General features: G+C 43.0%; 1 protein-coding gene across 1 annotated transcript in view; it reads right to left on the reverse strand.

Moving 5' to 3' along the window:
• Positions 1 to 569: 569 nt before the first annotated feature.
• The window catches only part of PTPRB (protein tyrosine phosphatase, receptor type, B), a gene marked incomplete at its 5' end in the record, with an annotated part of 36,216 nt that continues 21,373 nt past the window's right edge, over positions 570 to 15,412 (reverse strand). Inside the window, 15 exons of the mRNA XM_010161535.1 lie at positions 570 to 639; positions 1,657 to 1,777; positions 4,920 to 5,055; positions 6,301 to 6,464; positions 6,663 to 6,785; positions 7,871 to 8,005; positions 8,823 to 8,899; positions 10,099 to 10,189; positions 10,651 to 10,732; positions 10,838 to 10,855; positions 10,973 to 11,056; positions 12,633 to 12,732; positions 13,239 to 13,345; positions 13,889 to 14,132; positions 14,811 to 14,960. Coding sequence (XP_010159837.1) covers positions 617 to 639; positions 1,657 to 1,777; positions 4,920 to 5,055; positions 6,301 to 6,464; positions 6,663 to 6,785; positions 7,871 to 8,005; positions 8,823 to 8,899; positions 10,099 to 10,189; positions 10,651 to 10,732; positions 10,838 to 10,855; positions 10,973 to 11,056; positions 12,633 to 12,732; positions 13,239 to 13,345; positions 13,889 to 14,132; positions 14,811 to 14,960 — 1,655 coding nt within the window. The remainder of the gene's footprint in view (positions 640 to 1,656; positions 1,778 to 4,919; positions 5,056 to 6,300; positions 6,465 to 6,662; positions 6,786 to 7,870; positions 8,006 to 8,822; positions 8,900 to 10,098; positions 10,190 to 10,650; positions 10,733 to 10,837; positions 10,856 to 10,972; positions 11,057 to 12,632; positions 12,733 to 13,238; positions 13,346 to 13,888; positions 14,133 to 14,810; positions 14,961 to 15,412) is intronic.

Genomic DNA, 15,412 nt, shown 5'->3' on the forward strand with positions numbered 1-15,412 from the left:
GACTGAAACAGTTGCTTCTAGTGAGGTGGACCCTGTTTTGCTTGGCTGTTGACGAGTTCTGTAAAAGGTATGTCATTCAGTTATGGGCTATACCCATTTCTGGCAGATCACAAGCAGTAAGTTTAAAATGTAGAGTAGCATTGTAATTCCTAGACAGGACTACTGTTCCCTTGCTTAATAGTAGCTTATTTCATCTCACAAACTAGTTTAAAAAACATGAGGTTTTCCTAATAGGATTTTTCCTGTGTTACATGCCAATACCTAACCTGCCCCAAATGTAGCAGTCCTGTTAGCCATACAATTTAAAATAGTTTATGTAGAACAGTTCATAAAAACTGTGATAAGAAAAAAATAGTATTATCTGAAGCTTAATATTAATATAAACAATATAGAAAAAATACATATTTACATAATGCCAAAATACAATTATATACATTAATATCTATTACACTTAAATTATTTATATTTTTTTTAAATCACCAGACCAATAAATTATACACAGTCTCAACAGAAAGGTCTGGCACCTTTCTAGTGCATGGAATACATACATTAAAAAAAACCCAACCAAAACCCCTAGTTAATAACGTCGTCACAAAAGCAGTTGTCTGTAACATTCTTAGTGCCTTGAATAAACAGCATCTGAAAGCAAGGAAAACTGGGATTAGGAAAACCAAAACAACCCAGGTTCAGCTCTGCCAGCTAACGACAGTGTGCTGAAAGGTGGTTGTGTGGCAGCAGCACAGGCTGGTGACTGATGTGACAGCTAAAGAGCAGATCCCAACCCTGCTTTTGCTAGGACTCCCAACCTGTGGAACCCAGTTATTGCAGTCCTTGGCCTCCTCCAATCCTGCTCTACCTGTTGGTGACAACTCTGATTTCTACAGGCTAGATCACAAAATTACTTTGATTTCTCATCATATAAACTCAATTCCCAATATCCAAATTTGAGGAGCAACTGAGATCCTGCTGTCTGACTCTGAAAACTTCTACAGCTCTTAGGAATCAACTCTACCTGGAGAGACAGGCCAACTCCAGTTACACCTTCTGCAGACTGGTCCTCCGGCCATAAGCACAGGAGGTGAAGGGCAGTGCTAGTGCCAGGTTTGTTACTCCGGCAATTCTTATCCCCAAGGCACTGGATACAGGCTAGGGAAAACAGCCTGTAAGGGTGGAGAGCCAGGGGAGGAGGAAAGAGCACACCTACATTATCCAGACAAGGCAGATGGGAAGTTTCCTAAGGCTGCCTACACAGTCAACAGAAAACGAGGGGGACTGGGGACAGAAACTGAACCCCACCAATGACAGAAGAGCCCAGCGAGCCTCAAGCGAGCTTAAAAGTGGATGAAGTAAACACTGGTGAGGTAAAGGAGGAAGCCAGTATCATAGAAGAGGTTTAGTTCCCCCAACAACGCAAGAATCATGAAGTGTGAGACAGGGAGAGCATGAAGGTAAGGTAGGAGCAGGAAGAGACGTGACAATGACTACTGATGGAGGAAATAAAGATGCAAGAGTGGCAAGAGCAGAGCAGGGAAGAATGAAAGTCCAGGAAGAGGACAAATATCGATGGCAAGGGTTAGCACAATTTGCCCCCTCAATTACATTGTCAATGAGCTATTACATTTGAAACACTTCACAAGTTGATAAACTTGTGCTTACCTCTGTGATACTCTGGATTCACATTTTCATATATTGGAAACAAGGGATTTTCTTGTTCACTGCGAAGTTTTCTGGCTCTTAACACATCTCTCACACATTGATGTAGATACACATATTGACACTGCAAAAGAATTTTTTTTTAAGTCAGTCTGGGAGATTTTGTAATTAAATTTTTTCTTTGAAACCATTACAGGCTACCTCCCTCACATAAACTCAAGGGTGGAGTTAAAAATGAAAATACGTTTCTAGAATTAGGCTCCTTTTCACACTAGTAATCCAGTAAACTTCTATGCTCACCTCTTTTTAGAAATGCTACCAGTAAAACATAAATGAAGATAACACGTTTTGACGGATCAGGTCATGAGTGAAAGCTCTATCAACTGGAAGGCATAATCGGGCACGATGCTGTGTTGGATAGCTACTGCTTCTGAAAGCTTTGGTGTGAAGTACACGTAACAGAATTAGGATGTACAGGGACGCACACAGAAGAGACAAACAATTTCCTGATTTTTTTTGTTCTGAAAAGAAGTATTTTCCACAGAATTTTATCATAATATATATAAATATTTCATAGAACTTTGATGAACCCAAATTTCTGGCAAAAGCAGTATTTTTTTAATCAATATAAATGACAAGATTGCTTCTGACTATGAGACAAATAACAGACTGTCTTTTCTGAAGAGTGCCTTTCATAGAAGGGAGTTAAGATGACATTCACAACCAAAGCAGGGAGGGTCAGCATGTTATTGACTATTTATCAAACTTCATTACCTTGATAGGACAGACTGTTAAATCCCCAGGCTTTGCTACTCTTTGTGGTTTATGGGTCATTATCATTTTTTGATTAGTGTAGCACAGTACCCCAGAATTAGGCTGAGCATCTTTATATATCAAGGTGTACTTTTTTAAATATTACTTCATCTCAAAGACTTAGTATCTCCAATAAGCATATGTATATCCCCCCATCTTCTACTTGTTTTTTACAAAAGCTATTGCTCTGTGCCCTTTTTCTCAGTGCTCCAGGTCTGGGAAAGTGAGGATGCCTGCTGTTATGTGCACACAGCTGCTGTTGTCTCTGTGGAGCAGAATCCTGCACCCCACCCACCAACTCAGTGGAAAGTTGGAGACTTCCTTTGGTAGACACTATTTGGGATTGAAATGGTGGACAGCTTCCCTGTCTGTGTTCCAGCTGCTGTGCTGAGCCCACTGCCTTTTGAGCTGATGGGACACAGTTTTCCGTTACTCCCCTTGTATCTCCAGCTGCAGTCTCTTGTTGTATACAGCTTTCAGCCAAGTCTGAAGCAGGGACAGTGCTTTGTTGCTGCTGTTTTACTGTGACAGCATAACGTCAAGCAGGATGGTGCTGCGACCTTTGGCAGAAGCATCTCATTGCAAACAGTCCTATCTGCTGGCCTGCTCTCCAGAGTGGGATTTGGCTTCCACCACATCAACAGATGGGGACCTAACTTTTGTCTCAAAACCAAACACATTGTGGAAGCTAAGACATGAAGGATAATACCAGGAACTACGGTCTTCACACACATCAAATGGGGTCTGTGGAGAAGATCTTCCTCCTCTCCCCACCTCCTCTACTTTTTCTTAAAATACGTGTAAGAATTAATTCATAATTCGCTGCGCATTGCAAACTTTGAATCATTGTAAAACTCCAGGATAAATGTACTTCATTTTCTTGCAGGAGGGTGAGAGATTGCATTGCTTGTGCTCCAAGCTACCTTGGTGAAAGGTAGTTCCAAATCAGAAACCATCTACAGATGCAACTGACAGTTGAGATGATGAGACTCGCTGAGAACGCAGCAGCTCGGTGGCTGTGCACTGACACAGCTACAGGGTCAGTCTGCAAGCATGTTACAGCTCAGCTGGGGTGAGTATGTGAACTGCAAAAGCTTTTGGTCAGCCTGTCTCTGGGATGCTGCTTGTGAATTCTTCCAGGGGCAGGACTGGTTACAACAGGGGTCAGGGTGAGATTTGAGCCACTGCTGGTTTGGGGCAGAAGTGCACGCTGTGCTAGTAGTGGGCACAGTGGGGTGCTCACCACTATTGCTGTGGACACTTTGCTTGGGTCTGGTTGCCTTTTGACTTTGATGTAATGTCAAGTTCATGCCAAAGGTGGGTTTTGTATCACACAACTTAAGCCTGTCTATAAGCCTGGTGTCAAATTTAGGTTTTTGGGGTAGTTGCCTCTTTTTTTCAGCCAGGGAAAAGAGCCACCCTCCTGAGACGCCTGTCTGCCTTTGCTGACTACGGCTGATGGGAATGTGGAAGGTGAGGTGGATCTGTCTCTGAGGATGCCCAGACCATCTGAGAATTTGTCTCGCCTCCAACAGAAGTTCTTCTGTGATTAAGATCGTTCCAGGAAATCTCTCTTTTGCATTCCCAGATGAGCCTCTCTTTATACCCATGTGTGACTTTGACATCTATCAGGAAGCGCTGTCACTGGTATTTTCATTTCCAAATTGCAACAAAGAGCTCCATTAGTATCGAGCTACAGGCAGACCCATCAACTTGTTCCTCTATTAACAGTTCAGAGGGAAAATGTAAAGACTGCCTCCACAACTCGCCTTTATTAAATCAGCTCCTAAGTGTTTAGCTGCTATTAGTGTAAAGTGATTTTCTTGCGGTTTTAAAAGCGCAGAAAGAAATCCTAAACATGTACTTTTTTCTGCACTTTGAGAATAAATGTACTTGCTTTTGCATAGTATGTTAGGAGAATGCTGATCAACTTTCCAATACCATTAATGAAAATGACAGAGCAGCTCAATAAAAAATGAACTGCAAAGCCACAAGGTCATAGTGCTTAGAGTTTTAAAATTAATTATGTACATCTAATTTTCTCTGCCCTCCATCCCTTTTCCCTGTTATGTCGACCTATCTGTCTGCTTTAGGCTTGTCTTCCAAACCCACCCTGAAGGACTCCTCTCTGCTCAAAGCTCACTTACTGGGCGCTGCACTAACACAACAGTGTGCTGTTAAACATCTGCTGCACAATGCTGCTGGGGCGATTGTGGGCCAGTGCCAATAGGATAAATCTATAGGAAGCCTAGGTACCACTTGTTATGGTTTGGACCCACTGTATGAGAGGCAATGGAAACAATCCTGAACTAGAAATTCTCAGAGCTAAAATATATCTAACTAGCATTTCACAGTGGAGTAACTGTGAAGGGATTTGAGAGCCTTTAAGATTAGAGACTGATTATTACATACTGCAGCTGGTGTTGGTGTACTGCAGGCTATCCAAAAGTTACCTCTGTCTGAACCATGTGAACCCGGTGAAGCCTTAGATCATGTACTGCTGCATAAATGTCGACAGTGTCCTTTGAATCCAGCTGCTGTAGAATTCGGTCCAGTGCAATGAATGTGCCAGTCCTGCCAACACCAGCACTAGAAAAGAAAACAATCCAAAAGATTGAAAAGGAGATGGATCAAAGAATTCACAGACTTCATGTGATACTTCCATAAAGTTCAGATCTCCAGGGTGAGAAGCTCATTGTTCAAATGGCATCTCTGGGACTTCAAACACTTTCTAGTGACATATGTTTAGGAAGAAGGAAAGGATAGTGATGGTAGAGGCATCTCTGCTAATGCCTGTACTGCTTTCTGCTCTGGATTAACTCAGTCATCAAGATACACTGAGAGACTGCACCTGACCGTAACTTCTAAACCTTTTCTCTCCAGGGATGAACCAGTAGGATTGACTTTAAAAGGTAAGTTGGCTTGTACCTTATGGAAGGGCACAGTAAATCAAAGTATCCCAGAGTCCCAAGTAGCTGAAATGCTGGCAAATGGCATTTAGAGACAGGAGGTGGGGAAATGGAAAGTTGACCTGCCAGTGATACATGTGACATCTGTTGCAGCACATGATGTGCAGGCAGGCACAGGTGGGGTCATGTAAGGTACAAGTCTGACCCCATATATTGGGTGGAGGGGTCAGATACTACATCCAGGTAGTGCAAGTGAGGGTATGGCTTTAGCAGAAGATACACACAGCACCACGCTGCACTCTCTCTCACTCTGTAACCCTACATTCTGTTGCAGCTGGCCAGGGGACCACGATCAGGCAGTCCAGTTTTGCCTTTTTTGCATCTGTGTGTAGGGATGGATCACGGAGCAGGGGGAAACCTGCAGCCCAGTGGCTGCCAGGGACAACACAGCAGCAGAAGAGCATGAAAAGGCATAGGGAGCTGGAGTCTCAGTCAGACTGGGGAAAGGATGGATCTGCCAGCTAGTCTCAACATCCACATGTAGCCAGATTCGCCCCTGGGTGTACCTTACCTTTTCAGAACAGCCCTGTGCAATGAAGATACTGGGCCACAACAGCAGCACGCAGGCAGCTGAAGAATGAAAAGGCTTATAAGCAGTGGCAGCTGCTGACACCTTCAGTGCTCTTCAGCAGTCCCACAGAGACAGTGGTTCCCCAAGAACCATTTTCAGGGCATCTCCAGGGGGAGGTTGTGTGCAAGTGCATGTGCCTTGGGAACGTTGGTCTGCTGTATCTGGAGACTTCAGCCCATCAGTTCTCTCTCAGGTTTTGTGGCTCCCCACGGCCTAACAGGGGTGAATATTTGGGATCTTCCCAAAAGTATGCACAAAGGCTCTGTGCTCATGACCTTTCACTGCTGCACATACCTGCAGTGCACAACAGTTGGTCCTGTGTCTGGGGTCCTGTTGATATAGTCCCTTACAGTTCTGACAAACTGGATCAGGGACTGGGTGGTCTCTGGCACACCATGATCTGGCCAGACAGTGTAGTGGAAGTGACGAATGAGCCTCGTTGAGTCAAGCTGCTCTTCCTGTTGGGATACAAATGGGTGGGTCATCAGAAGAGGACACACATAACATGCACCTTCAGAGCAAATACTACAGCTGACACCAGAGATGAGCTGGGTATGACGCAACTGTGCGACAGCAGAAGAAACCTTCCTAATACAGCCTTGCAGGTGATTGTAAGCTAATTAATTAAAAAAGAAAAAATATGAACACAAACATACACTGCAGATTTTAAACTCTCGTATTGTCCATTCTGGGAGCACTGATTCCGACAACATCTCAACAATCAGGTCACCATAGTACAAGGAATCCTGGTCAAGGGGCCAGTAGTGATCACACTTCACCTGCAAGGGCACAGAAAAAGATAGATTTAGTGTTTGTAACAGCTGTAAACAGTGCCCCCATCCAGCACTGGCAGAAGCAGACTTCAGACCTCCTGTGCCTGGGAATGGAAGAAGATGGGATGGGAATGGGCTAGCATGGGTCTGGGAAGTGGAAGTGCTCATCACAGATGTTTGTGATGGGGGGAGGGGAATGGGAAGCACTTCACCAATGCCATCTTCTGGATGCCACAACATTTTCTGCCCCAACTCTTCTCAGAGCTCTGCCTGCATGACAGGTAGGCCTCCAATGCCCGCCTCCCTGTCTCTTGCTGAGACATGACAGTGGGGTCATGGTCAGTGAGACATGACATGTCAGTGAGACATGACTGCTCAGAGCCAGTGAGGTGCAGGAGGAGACAGGTGGCTGCCTGTCCTGCATCTGCTTTTGCCATCTCCTCAACAGAAAATGGTAAACGGAAAGTAAATATCCCCATATGGGCCACTAGACAATCACTGCTTCTAGTTGGTTTGATCTTTTTACAGATCTGGTCCTTGTGTTACAAAGGGAGCAGGATGTGGTCATACTTGGGAGGTGGATTGCTGAGACAGCTAAATAACCCACCTACATTTGCACTCAGTAAGACTGTTTAAGTGTGTGAGTGGCTGCTTCGCTTACTACATAAAAGTTTATGCCTCAGAGAGAATTACGTGTTTTTAATGATCAACATTTGCTCTCTTGAAGTTCTATTTAAAGTAGTTGTTGATTGGAGTTGATATGATAAATGGGCATTTTTTGCTGTTGGTTGTCCTTCTGCATGCTTGGGGAGATTTTATTAGTAATAGTGAGCAAAGTGCTGAATTAGAGACCAGAAGCACTGAGCTCTGCTCCTAGCATCTAGTCTTGACATGCTGCATGATCTTAGGATGGTCAATGCATCCTCAGTTCGCAGCCTTAATCTGTCTCCTGTCTTTAAATGATAACTCTTATCTCTCACTCTGTATCTCCTTGGCTGGGGCTTTTGGCATTAGTGTGATGCAAATAATAAGCAAAAACTTTTAACAGCTGTTAAAACAGTCATTAATAATAAAGAAGAGTCACTACTCACCCGGCCCTTCTCAACACACTGGGTTACCATGACAATATTGTGAACATTTTGTTCCCATGCCATCTTCCAGAACTCATCTTTGGTACCAGGCAAGGGGCCCTGAGTCGCTATGTATTCCCTGCGGAAATTATTGCCCTGCAAGTAAAGAGAACTCCATTAGTTCCCATAAAGGCAGAAAAAAAAAAAAATATCTTCCAGCAACCATTCAAGCCATGGGGCTGCAGCCAGGGCTCTGCAGCAACAACGCCCTTGCTGGGACAATAGTTTTGAGAATTAAATTGTCTTGGACCTGGAAGCAGAAGGCTGGCTGGAGCAGAGAGAAGAAAGAGACCGCGGCATTGTATCTAAATACTGTTCCTTTTGTGGCAGTCAAAGCTTTTCATTGTTCTGTTGTGTTCAGCACAGTCTCAAGCAATTTTGGAACTACTAGGGGGTTTTGTTTTATTTACTGTTTTTAATAAATTAGCTGAGTTCTGGCTTGAAATCTGGATTGCTAAAGCCACTGCTATTATCAATCACAACTCTCTGGCAAAGGGCATTACTGTAATCTCAGCCAGTTTCACCACCCTGCAAGGTGCCAGCACTGTCAGAATGAGCTACAGCTCCCCAATGAGGATGCCACCTGCAGTGATATCTACAGTTGTTGTGGACACTGTATAAAATCAGTGACCTTTAAAAATGTGTCCTTGGCCAATTAGACTTGCTATCTTACATAACTACAGCAATCCAAGAAAGTGTCCTTAAGTGCTGGCTAAATCACTCACAGTTAACTTAATGGCACCCAGGCACAGCCTTTCAGCACACCCACAAAATGAGTTCTCAGACTTTTAGCTCAAGTGAATAAATGAAGGGGGAGGGGAGCCTTAAGCATCCAGCTTTATATTCAGTTTTAGATGAAGGACAAATTACCACTGGAGGGAGGGCTGTGAAATACCATCCTTGAGTCACTTACTGGTATGTAGCTTGCATTAATATAGTCTGAGCAAGGGTCATCATCCACATTGGAAAGCTTCACTCTTGATGTATCATCTAGGAAGAAATTGATTACAAGAGGCTTATGTCTAGGCCGAGATTTTCAGTCCCTCTCCCATTTACAGAAATACATTTGTGAAAGGACTAGCAACCCTATTACAAGGATATTATATGGAGGGCCAATTTAGAGGAATAACTGTTTATATTTATATTGGTGCTGCCTCCTTAAGCCACAAGTGCTGTGGAGTGTTCTGAGGACTAGGAGATGGATGGGTGAGAAAGAAGCAGTGAATATCCAAAAATTTCTCTGCTGAGTTGCACAGGGTTTGTTATGGCAATAGAAGAGCCCCAGCAGCATCCTCTGATCCCGACAGCAGAGTGCTGTACCGAAGAGCAGTGCCCAGCGCTGCCACGGAAAGAGCGGTAGTGCTTCGGTGGTCTGCGCGGCTCCCGAGCAAACACGTGCGAGCAGGCCAGCCACCTTCCCCGGGACCAGTGGCACCTCCAGTACTACAGCAAGGTACAGAGTGCCTAAGCCACCAGCTCACTGATTCTGAGATAAGGCCACGCTGGATCTCAGTACATCGCGGGCATGCTCCCCAGCCCGGCACAGCAGGCAGAATGTGGGAGATGCTGTGAGGCTGTGCTCCAAGCACATCCACATCCAGCAGCCGGGCAGCGTGTGGAGCAGCGAGTCATGTGGTGTTCCTCGTCGATGCACAGCGTGCGTTACCCCCAAAACTGGCATATAGGAGATTAAAAGGGGAAACTCTCAATGACAGGTCTTGCCTCAGGAGAAGAGGGCTAACCTCACACATGTGTCTTACCATGCAGAACCGCACTAGCTCTACACCGTATAGCAGGTTTACTGCGTCCTCTGAAGAAGGAAGATTTGGCGAGGTTGTCAAAAGGCACTGAATGGATGACACCCTGTATGTAAACAACCTTACTGTTATTTCTACTATCCTTGTTATCAGCAGTGACTGAATGTCCATAACAGCTGGAGCTTTTTCTCTCCAGCCTGAATGCTAGTCACTACATCCCTAGTGTGATATGAAATTACTGGTCTGTGTGAAACCATTCAGGGCCATATATCATCTGCCTCCAAGCACTACAGCCTGAGCTGGCAGAGGTATTTCATCTCTGACAGGAAGGAAGGAAGGGATTGGCTGCAGTCTCTTTTCCACTAGGCTTGCTGAAAAAAGTGAAGAATAGCTGTTGTGATGTAATATTACACAACCAAACCTAAAACTCACAGGGCAATATATTATTGTATCGATTTTTCCCTCTGTTCTCTGGCAGAAGTGCTATGTCACATGTCTGGTTTCGACCCACATCTTTTAAGTCCTGCAAAAAAAAAAAAAAAAAAAAAGGTAGGAATAAAATGTGAGGTGAAAATAATTAAAGGCTGTGACAACACAGGGGGACACACAGCTTATCAGCTCTCAAAGGCCATGGACAGAGAATGGGTGGTTTTGTATATGAACAAACTGGAATTAAATAGCTAATCATACTAACTAAAAGCAGGCCCTTGGCTGGCAGGTGCTTTCCATGCTTATCACACACATGCACATGCATCCTGACCTCAGCCAGATAGGTACCAGGCAGAGGCTGCCAACCAGAAGATGCCATGCCAAATTAAGAGTTGGTTCTGCATTAGGACAAGTGGAGTTCAGATGAGACTCTCAAACTTATTTGGACTCATGTGAATAAGACAAACAAATGGAGGCCTTTCTAATGCATTAACCCATCAGTTCCGCCAGCCCACCCCTTCATAAGCAAGTCCTTTGTATAGATTAGGATCCCACCTCATACTCCTTGGACAGGAGGTAGTTGGAGTCTGCTTGAAGTTTGGTGAAATGTGCTTCAAAATGACTGACTTTGATCGGACTGAAACATTCAACAGGAGGAAGAAAACCACAGGATGAATCACACTCATAATTTATCCAGTTGGTTATCAAGAAGATTTTTTAGGAATTATTTTTTTCTTTTTACCTGGAAGTTTTCCGGTTCCTAAAAATGATTTCAAAAAGAAAAAGAAACACTTCATGAGTGAGTGACCAGATGTGACTGTTCATCCATGATGCCATGTTAAAATAGCGCTTTTAGAAACAAATCTTTTGATTTTACCCTTTTTGCCCCAAGTTCAGGTGGACTGAGAGTGGCCTGTCCCTGCGCATGCTCAGCCTTGCTGTAGGTCTTTCATGGCCATTGCTGGAATAAAAAAGAATGTTTTCTGTTTTACTGTTGTGTTCTGGTACTGGTAAGATCTACCAATAATATATTACTAAGTTGCAAAAAGGAATTTGAGAAAGTCTGTTTTGATTTGTGGCTCTGAGCATGTTGCTCAGCTGTGGCACAGAGTTTCCTTGTTATGTTAGTTTGGCAATAGTGACGTGGAGTGTATGCATGTGAACAGGCACTGACTTCTTGCTGTGAAAACACTCACAGCCCAGCCTATCCTAAACCGGTTGATTTTCCATCTGCTGAGAGGAACATGTACGTAGATTTTCAGACCCTGCAGCCTAGGCCCCAGTGGGCTTTGGGAAATCTGCAGAATGGGTACTGACTCCATATGGTTAATGTTGCCTTCATCCTTCTGCTTCCATCTCCTCCTCCAACACACCTCCCTTAGATAACACTTTCTCTTTACGTAAGGGAAAAGCATATTGGTACTTGCAGTCCTGCTGGCTATATAACTCACAACGAGAAATCACACTCTTATCTGAAGTTTATCTACACTAAAAAAATGCAATGAGATGTGCAAGGTGGAAAACACTCCACCCTATTGATGCTCTATATGTCACTATGTACTGAGATGGTTAGGAGTGCACAGTCTATACATGCAAAAGCAGACTTTATTTACTATCGCTAAAGATCTATGCCTCTTCTTTTGGCTGGCACATAAAGGAATATACTGAGTTTGTACTGAATAACATTGCTAAAGGGTAAATCCATTCTGGCTAAAAGCTAGACTAGTAAGAAAATTTTTTTCAATGAGAAATTCTGGCATCTGAAAAGCAAATTCAAAACCAAAATAGATCTAATCTTGTATCAGTAAAAGAAATTAATGTCAGATTTTCAGTGTTTTCCTTGAAATGGAAATGTTGATTTTTTTTTTTTTTTAAATTTCAGAAATCACAGGGACTTTTCTATCAACAATGTCATATCTCTTTCAATCATGCAAAATGGTGTAAAGGGATAAAGCTTTTTTCAAAGTTAAGGCAAAGTATCTTACTTTTTAAAAACTTATTTGAAATTCACTATTTAAGATTTATCTGTAACGTGAAATATACAACTATAATTGACAAAAAAATGAGAAGTAAAGTTTGAACTAATCTTTTGGACACTGAAGTAATGTCACACCTTAAGATTTTTTAACTGAAATGATAAAGTCTAAGCGAACAGCTTCAAGAGTTTCCCATCTTCAATGCAGATGAAATGAATTTGAAACGTTTCATTTTTGACAAAAGACATTCAGTTTAAATGATAAACTAGCTTTTAAGAAATATTCAGACTCCTACTGAAAACTCAAAGTTACAAGGATTCTCTGTGAGAAAATTCTGACTAACATGAGGAGGTATTTGAATCGAGAATATATAGATCTCTTAATATGGAAGTCATTAGTTCTATACTTTGAGTGTACCGCTGTTGGGAGACAGAGACTTGATCTGTTCAATAGTTCAGTGTGTTTTCCATTTAAAAAAAACCAAACCAAACCAACCAACCAAACAAAAAAACCCCACAAAACAAAAACAAAACCAGAAACTGATTAAGGGACTCAACTTACCCAACTTTTTGTCTGCAGACAAATAAAGCAGTAACAGCCACTAACATCACAATCAGAAACAAGCCAGCACTCACACCTTCGATAACTCCAAACAGAGGCTCTAGAAACAAAACAGTGTATTTACATATCATGAGGAAAAGCTATGAAGAATAAAAGAAACAGTAACATTCAGGAGATATGCTAGTATCAGCTAAATAAAATGGTTAAATACAGGGAAACGTAAAGCATTTCAACACTTAGCTAAAACCTGGCCTTGATTTTCTGCCCTTATTTTTCCCAAACATAACACCAAATCTTTCACTGCCAACCACAAGAAAAGAAAGCACAGTGCCTTTATATGGGAGTTCGGTTCTCTTGCACCTTGAAGTTTTCTTGGCGATAGCTTCAATGAGCGATCACCGTTTCCTCTACTGTCAGCAGTTCTCTAGATTTTCAAACTAAGGCTGGATAAGCCATGGCTCCAGCCTCATTTCACAGCAGCCTTCAGAAGATGCACAACAATCCGTTTTGTTCCACTCCTTGCAAATAGCTCTAGATACCAGAGTGTTCTGAGGCACAATATATAATCATGTGCTACAGTCATTAAAAAACAAGCCTGAAACTAACCTGCCTCTGTAGTGATGGGTAAAGAGAAGAAGGTGTCTGCAAAAAGTGGTTTAGGGAGTTCCTTCGGGTCTTCACTGAAGAGCTGGGTAAAAGCCCGTATGCTGATCCTAAAAAAACAGTACCATGATAGTTACAGCTCATCTGATATTCAGAATCAACAGCAGAAAATTAAGAACCCATTTGCCCCCTTTAGAGATAGCTAAAACCTTTCCACTGACCACAGTTCTTGATGCAGGGGCCTGAGTTAAATACTGCAGCTGGGAGAGCCCAGCTAGTAAAGATGGAGAGCTCTGAGGTACCTTGGCAGAGGTAACAGATGGGGCTCTGGCTGTTGACGTGCACAGCCTGACCATGCCCGAAGGCAGGATAGCAGAAGCTGCAGTGGGGAGAAGAGTCAAAAATGCTTCTCAGTGGGGAGATATTTTCCCTCCACATGGCTGGACAGGAATGAGCTTACAGAGAAACATTCAGTCCTGGTTCAGACTGGTTCATAAATATGGAATGGGGGCATGGATAAAGCTTATATAAATTCACGGTGAAACACAAAGAACATTGTACAACCCAGTTATTAATGTACAGAAGGGCAAGGGTATCAGGCATCCGACAGCACCATCTAACGTGCAGAGTACAACCACCAACAGAAATCTAACCTATAAGCAGTTCGAGGCTTTAGAGGTCCATCGCAGAATTTTTGCTGATCTGGATCACACCTTCCTCCCAGATTTTCCATTTCTCCTCCAAGTTTAATGTCAAAGCTTTTATAGTCGCTGTCAGGGTTTTCAGCACATCTACTAGCAAAATAATTTGTCTGGTAGATGCGTATAGAGTTGTTGTGTTTGTACTCCAGGTAGGAAGGTAATGGGTGCTGCTCATCAGGCTTTGGTCCTTCACTACCTACATCATGCGCAGAGAAAGACAGAAGGTTTACATACCACAGACATTAATGGGATGCAGTTTACAGACTCAAGCTGTCGACAGGCATATTCTTATCCAGCTTTCTGGCATTCCTTGGAGGCTGCACAGATTACTTTGTGAATACAAAGCTACAGTGGTTAGGGCACTTTGTTTCTAGTACCAAACTTACTATTGTTTTTCTGGAGAACTTCAGACACATTTCCTCACAAGACCTTAGTGCAACTTTTCCAGATACAATGCTGCAGCAGGCATGCACAGATTGAATTCAATGCTATGGCATTTCACCCTGCACTGTTGGTGGGAATCTCTGTGATCCAGAGTCCTGGATCCTACCTTTGCCTTCTCAGCATGGCTTACTGAGATTCTCCAAGAGAGTTGCCTTAGTGTTCCCACTTAACATTTAAACTACCTTAAACCTGCACAGCAAGGCAGTTTTTTCTGTGTCCACTCCCTACTGTGGATATTTCCTAAATACGCATGAGACCGTAACCTAGAGTACAGAAGCTAACTACTGCTTCTGGCTCTGCAGGTGCTACTGACCCTCTGAGAAGAAGACTGAGTTCCTAAGTCCCCAGGCTAGGGAGCAGGTATAGATCCAAAACCTTTGTGAAACTCAGCCACTAGATGAGCAGAATGCTATTAAATCATGACACTTACCATCAGCCTCTCTCACAACCACAGTAAAATACTTCACAGCTCCGTTTGTATCACTAAACCAGCTGCAGTTAAAAGTAAAGTTGATGGAGGATTTGGTAATCAGCACCTCTTTTTTGTTCACTCGTATGTCTGGAGGTGGCTGAGGGGGACCTGAGTAATAAAAAAAAAAAGAAAAAAAAAAGAAGAAATAAAGAGAAAAGCATTATCTGTGTATTTGCTGTGAGCCAGACCTAGTAAGAGAAATGCAATTCTTAATAAAGCTCAGCTGCCTGGACCCAAGTCTCTGATCTATTCTCTTTGCAATCAGAAAAGTGTCTTTACCTCCCACAGGGAAACTGTCCAAGAATGAAACAAGCCAGCAGTGAGTTAACTACAGTAAAAGTGGCAGCTCCTCAGTAGGAATTCCTGCAGAAGCCCACATGGAAATACATTAAAGTCTTGCTAAATCTACAAAATCAGAAATCGTAGCTGCTAAAAACGACACGGGTTTAAGCCAGGCATTTGGAGGCCATGCAGTATGCTCACTAAAGGAAGTTACCTATTTTAAGTATCTAAATTTCTGCTTTCTTTTCCAGAGGAACAGCCCTTAGTCAGCCAGACAT

This window comes from Eurypyga helias, unplaced genomic scaffold (genome assembly GCF_000690775.1).
Source record: "Eurypyga helias isolate BGI_N326 unplaced genomic scaffold, ASM69077v1 scaffold14111, whole genome shotgun sequence".
Classification (NCBI taxonomy): domain Eukaryota; kingdom Metazoa; phylum Chordata; class Aves; order Eurypygiformes; family Eurypygidae; genus Eurypyga; species Eurypyga helias.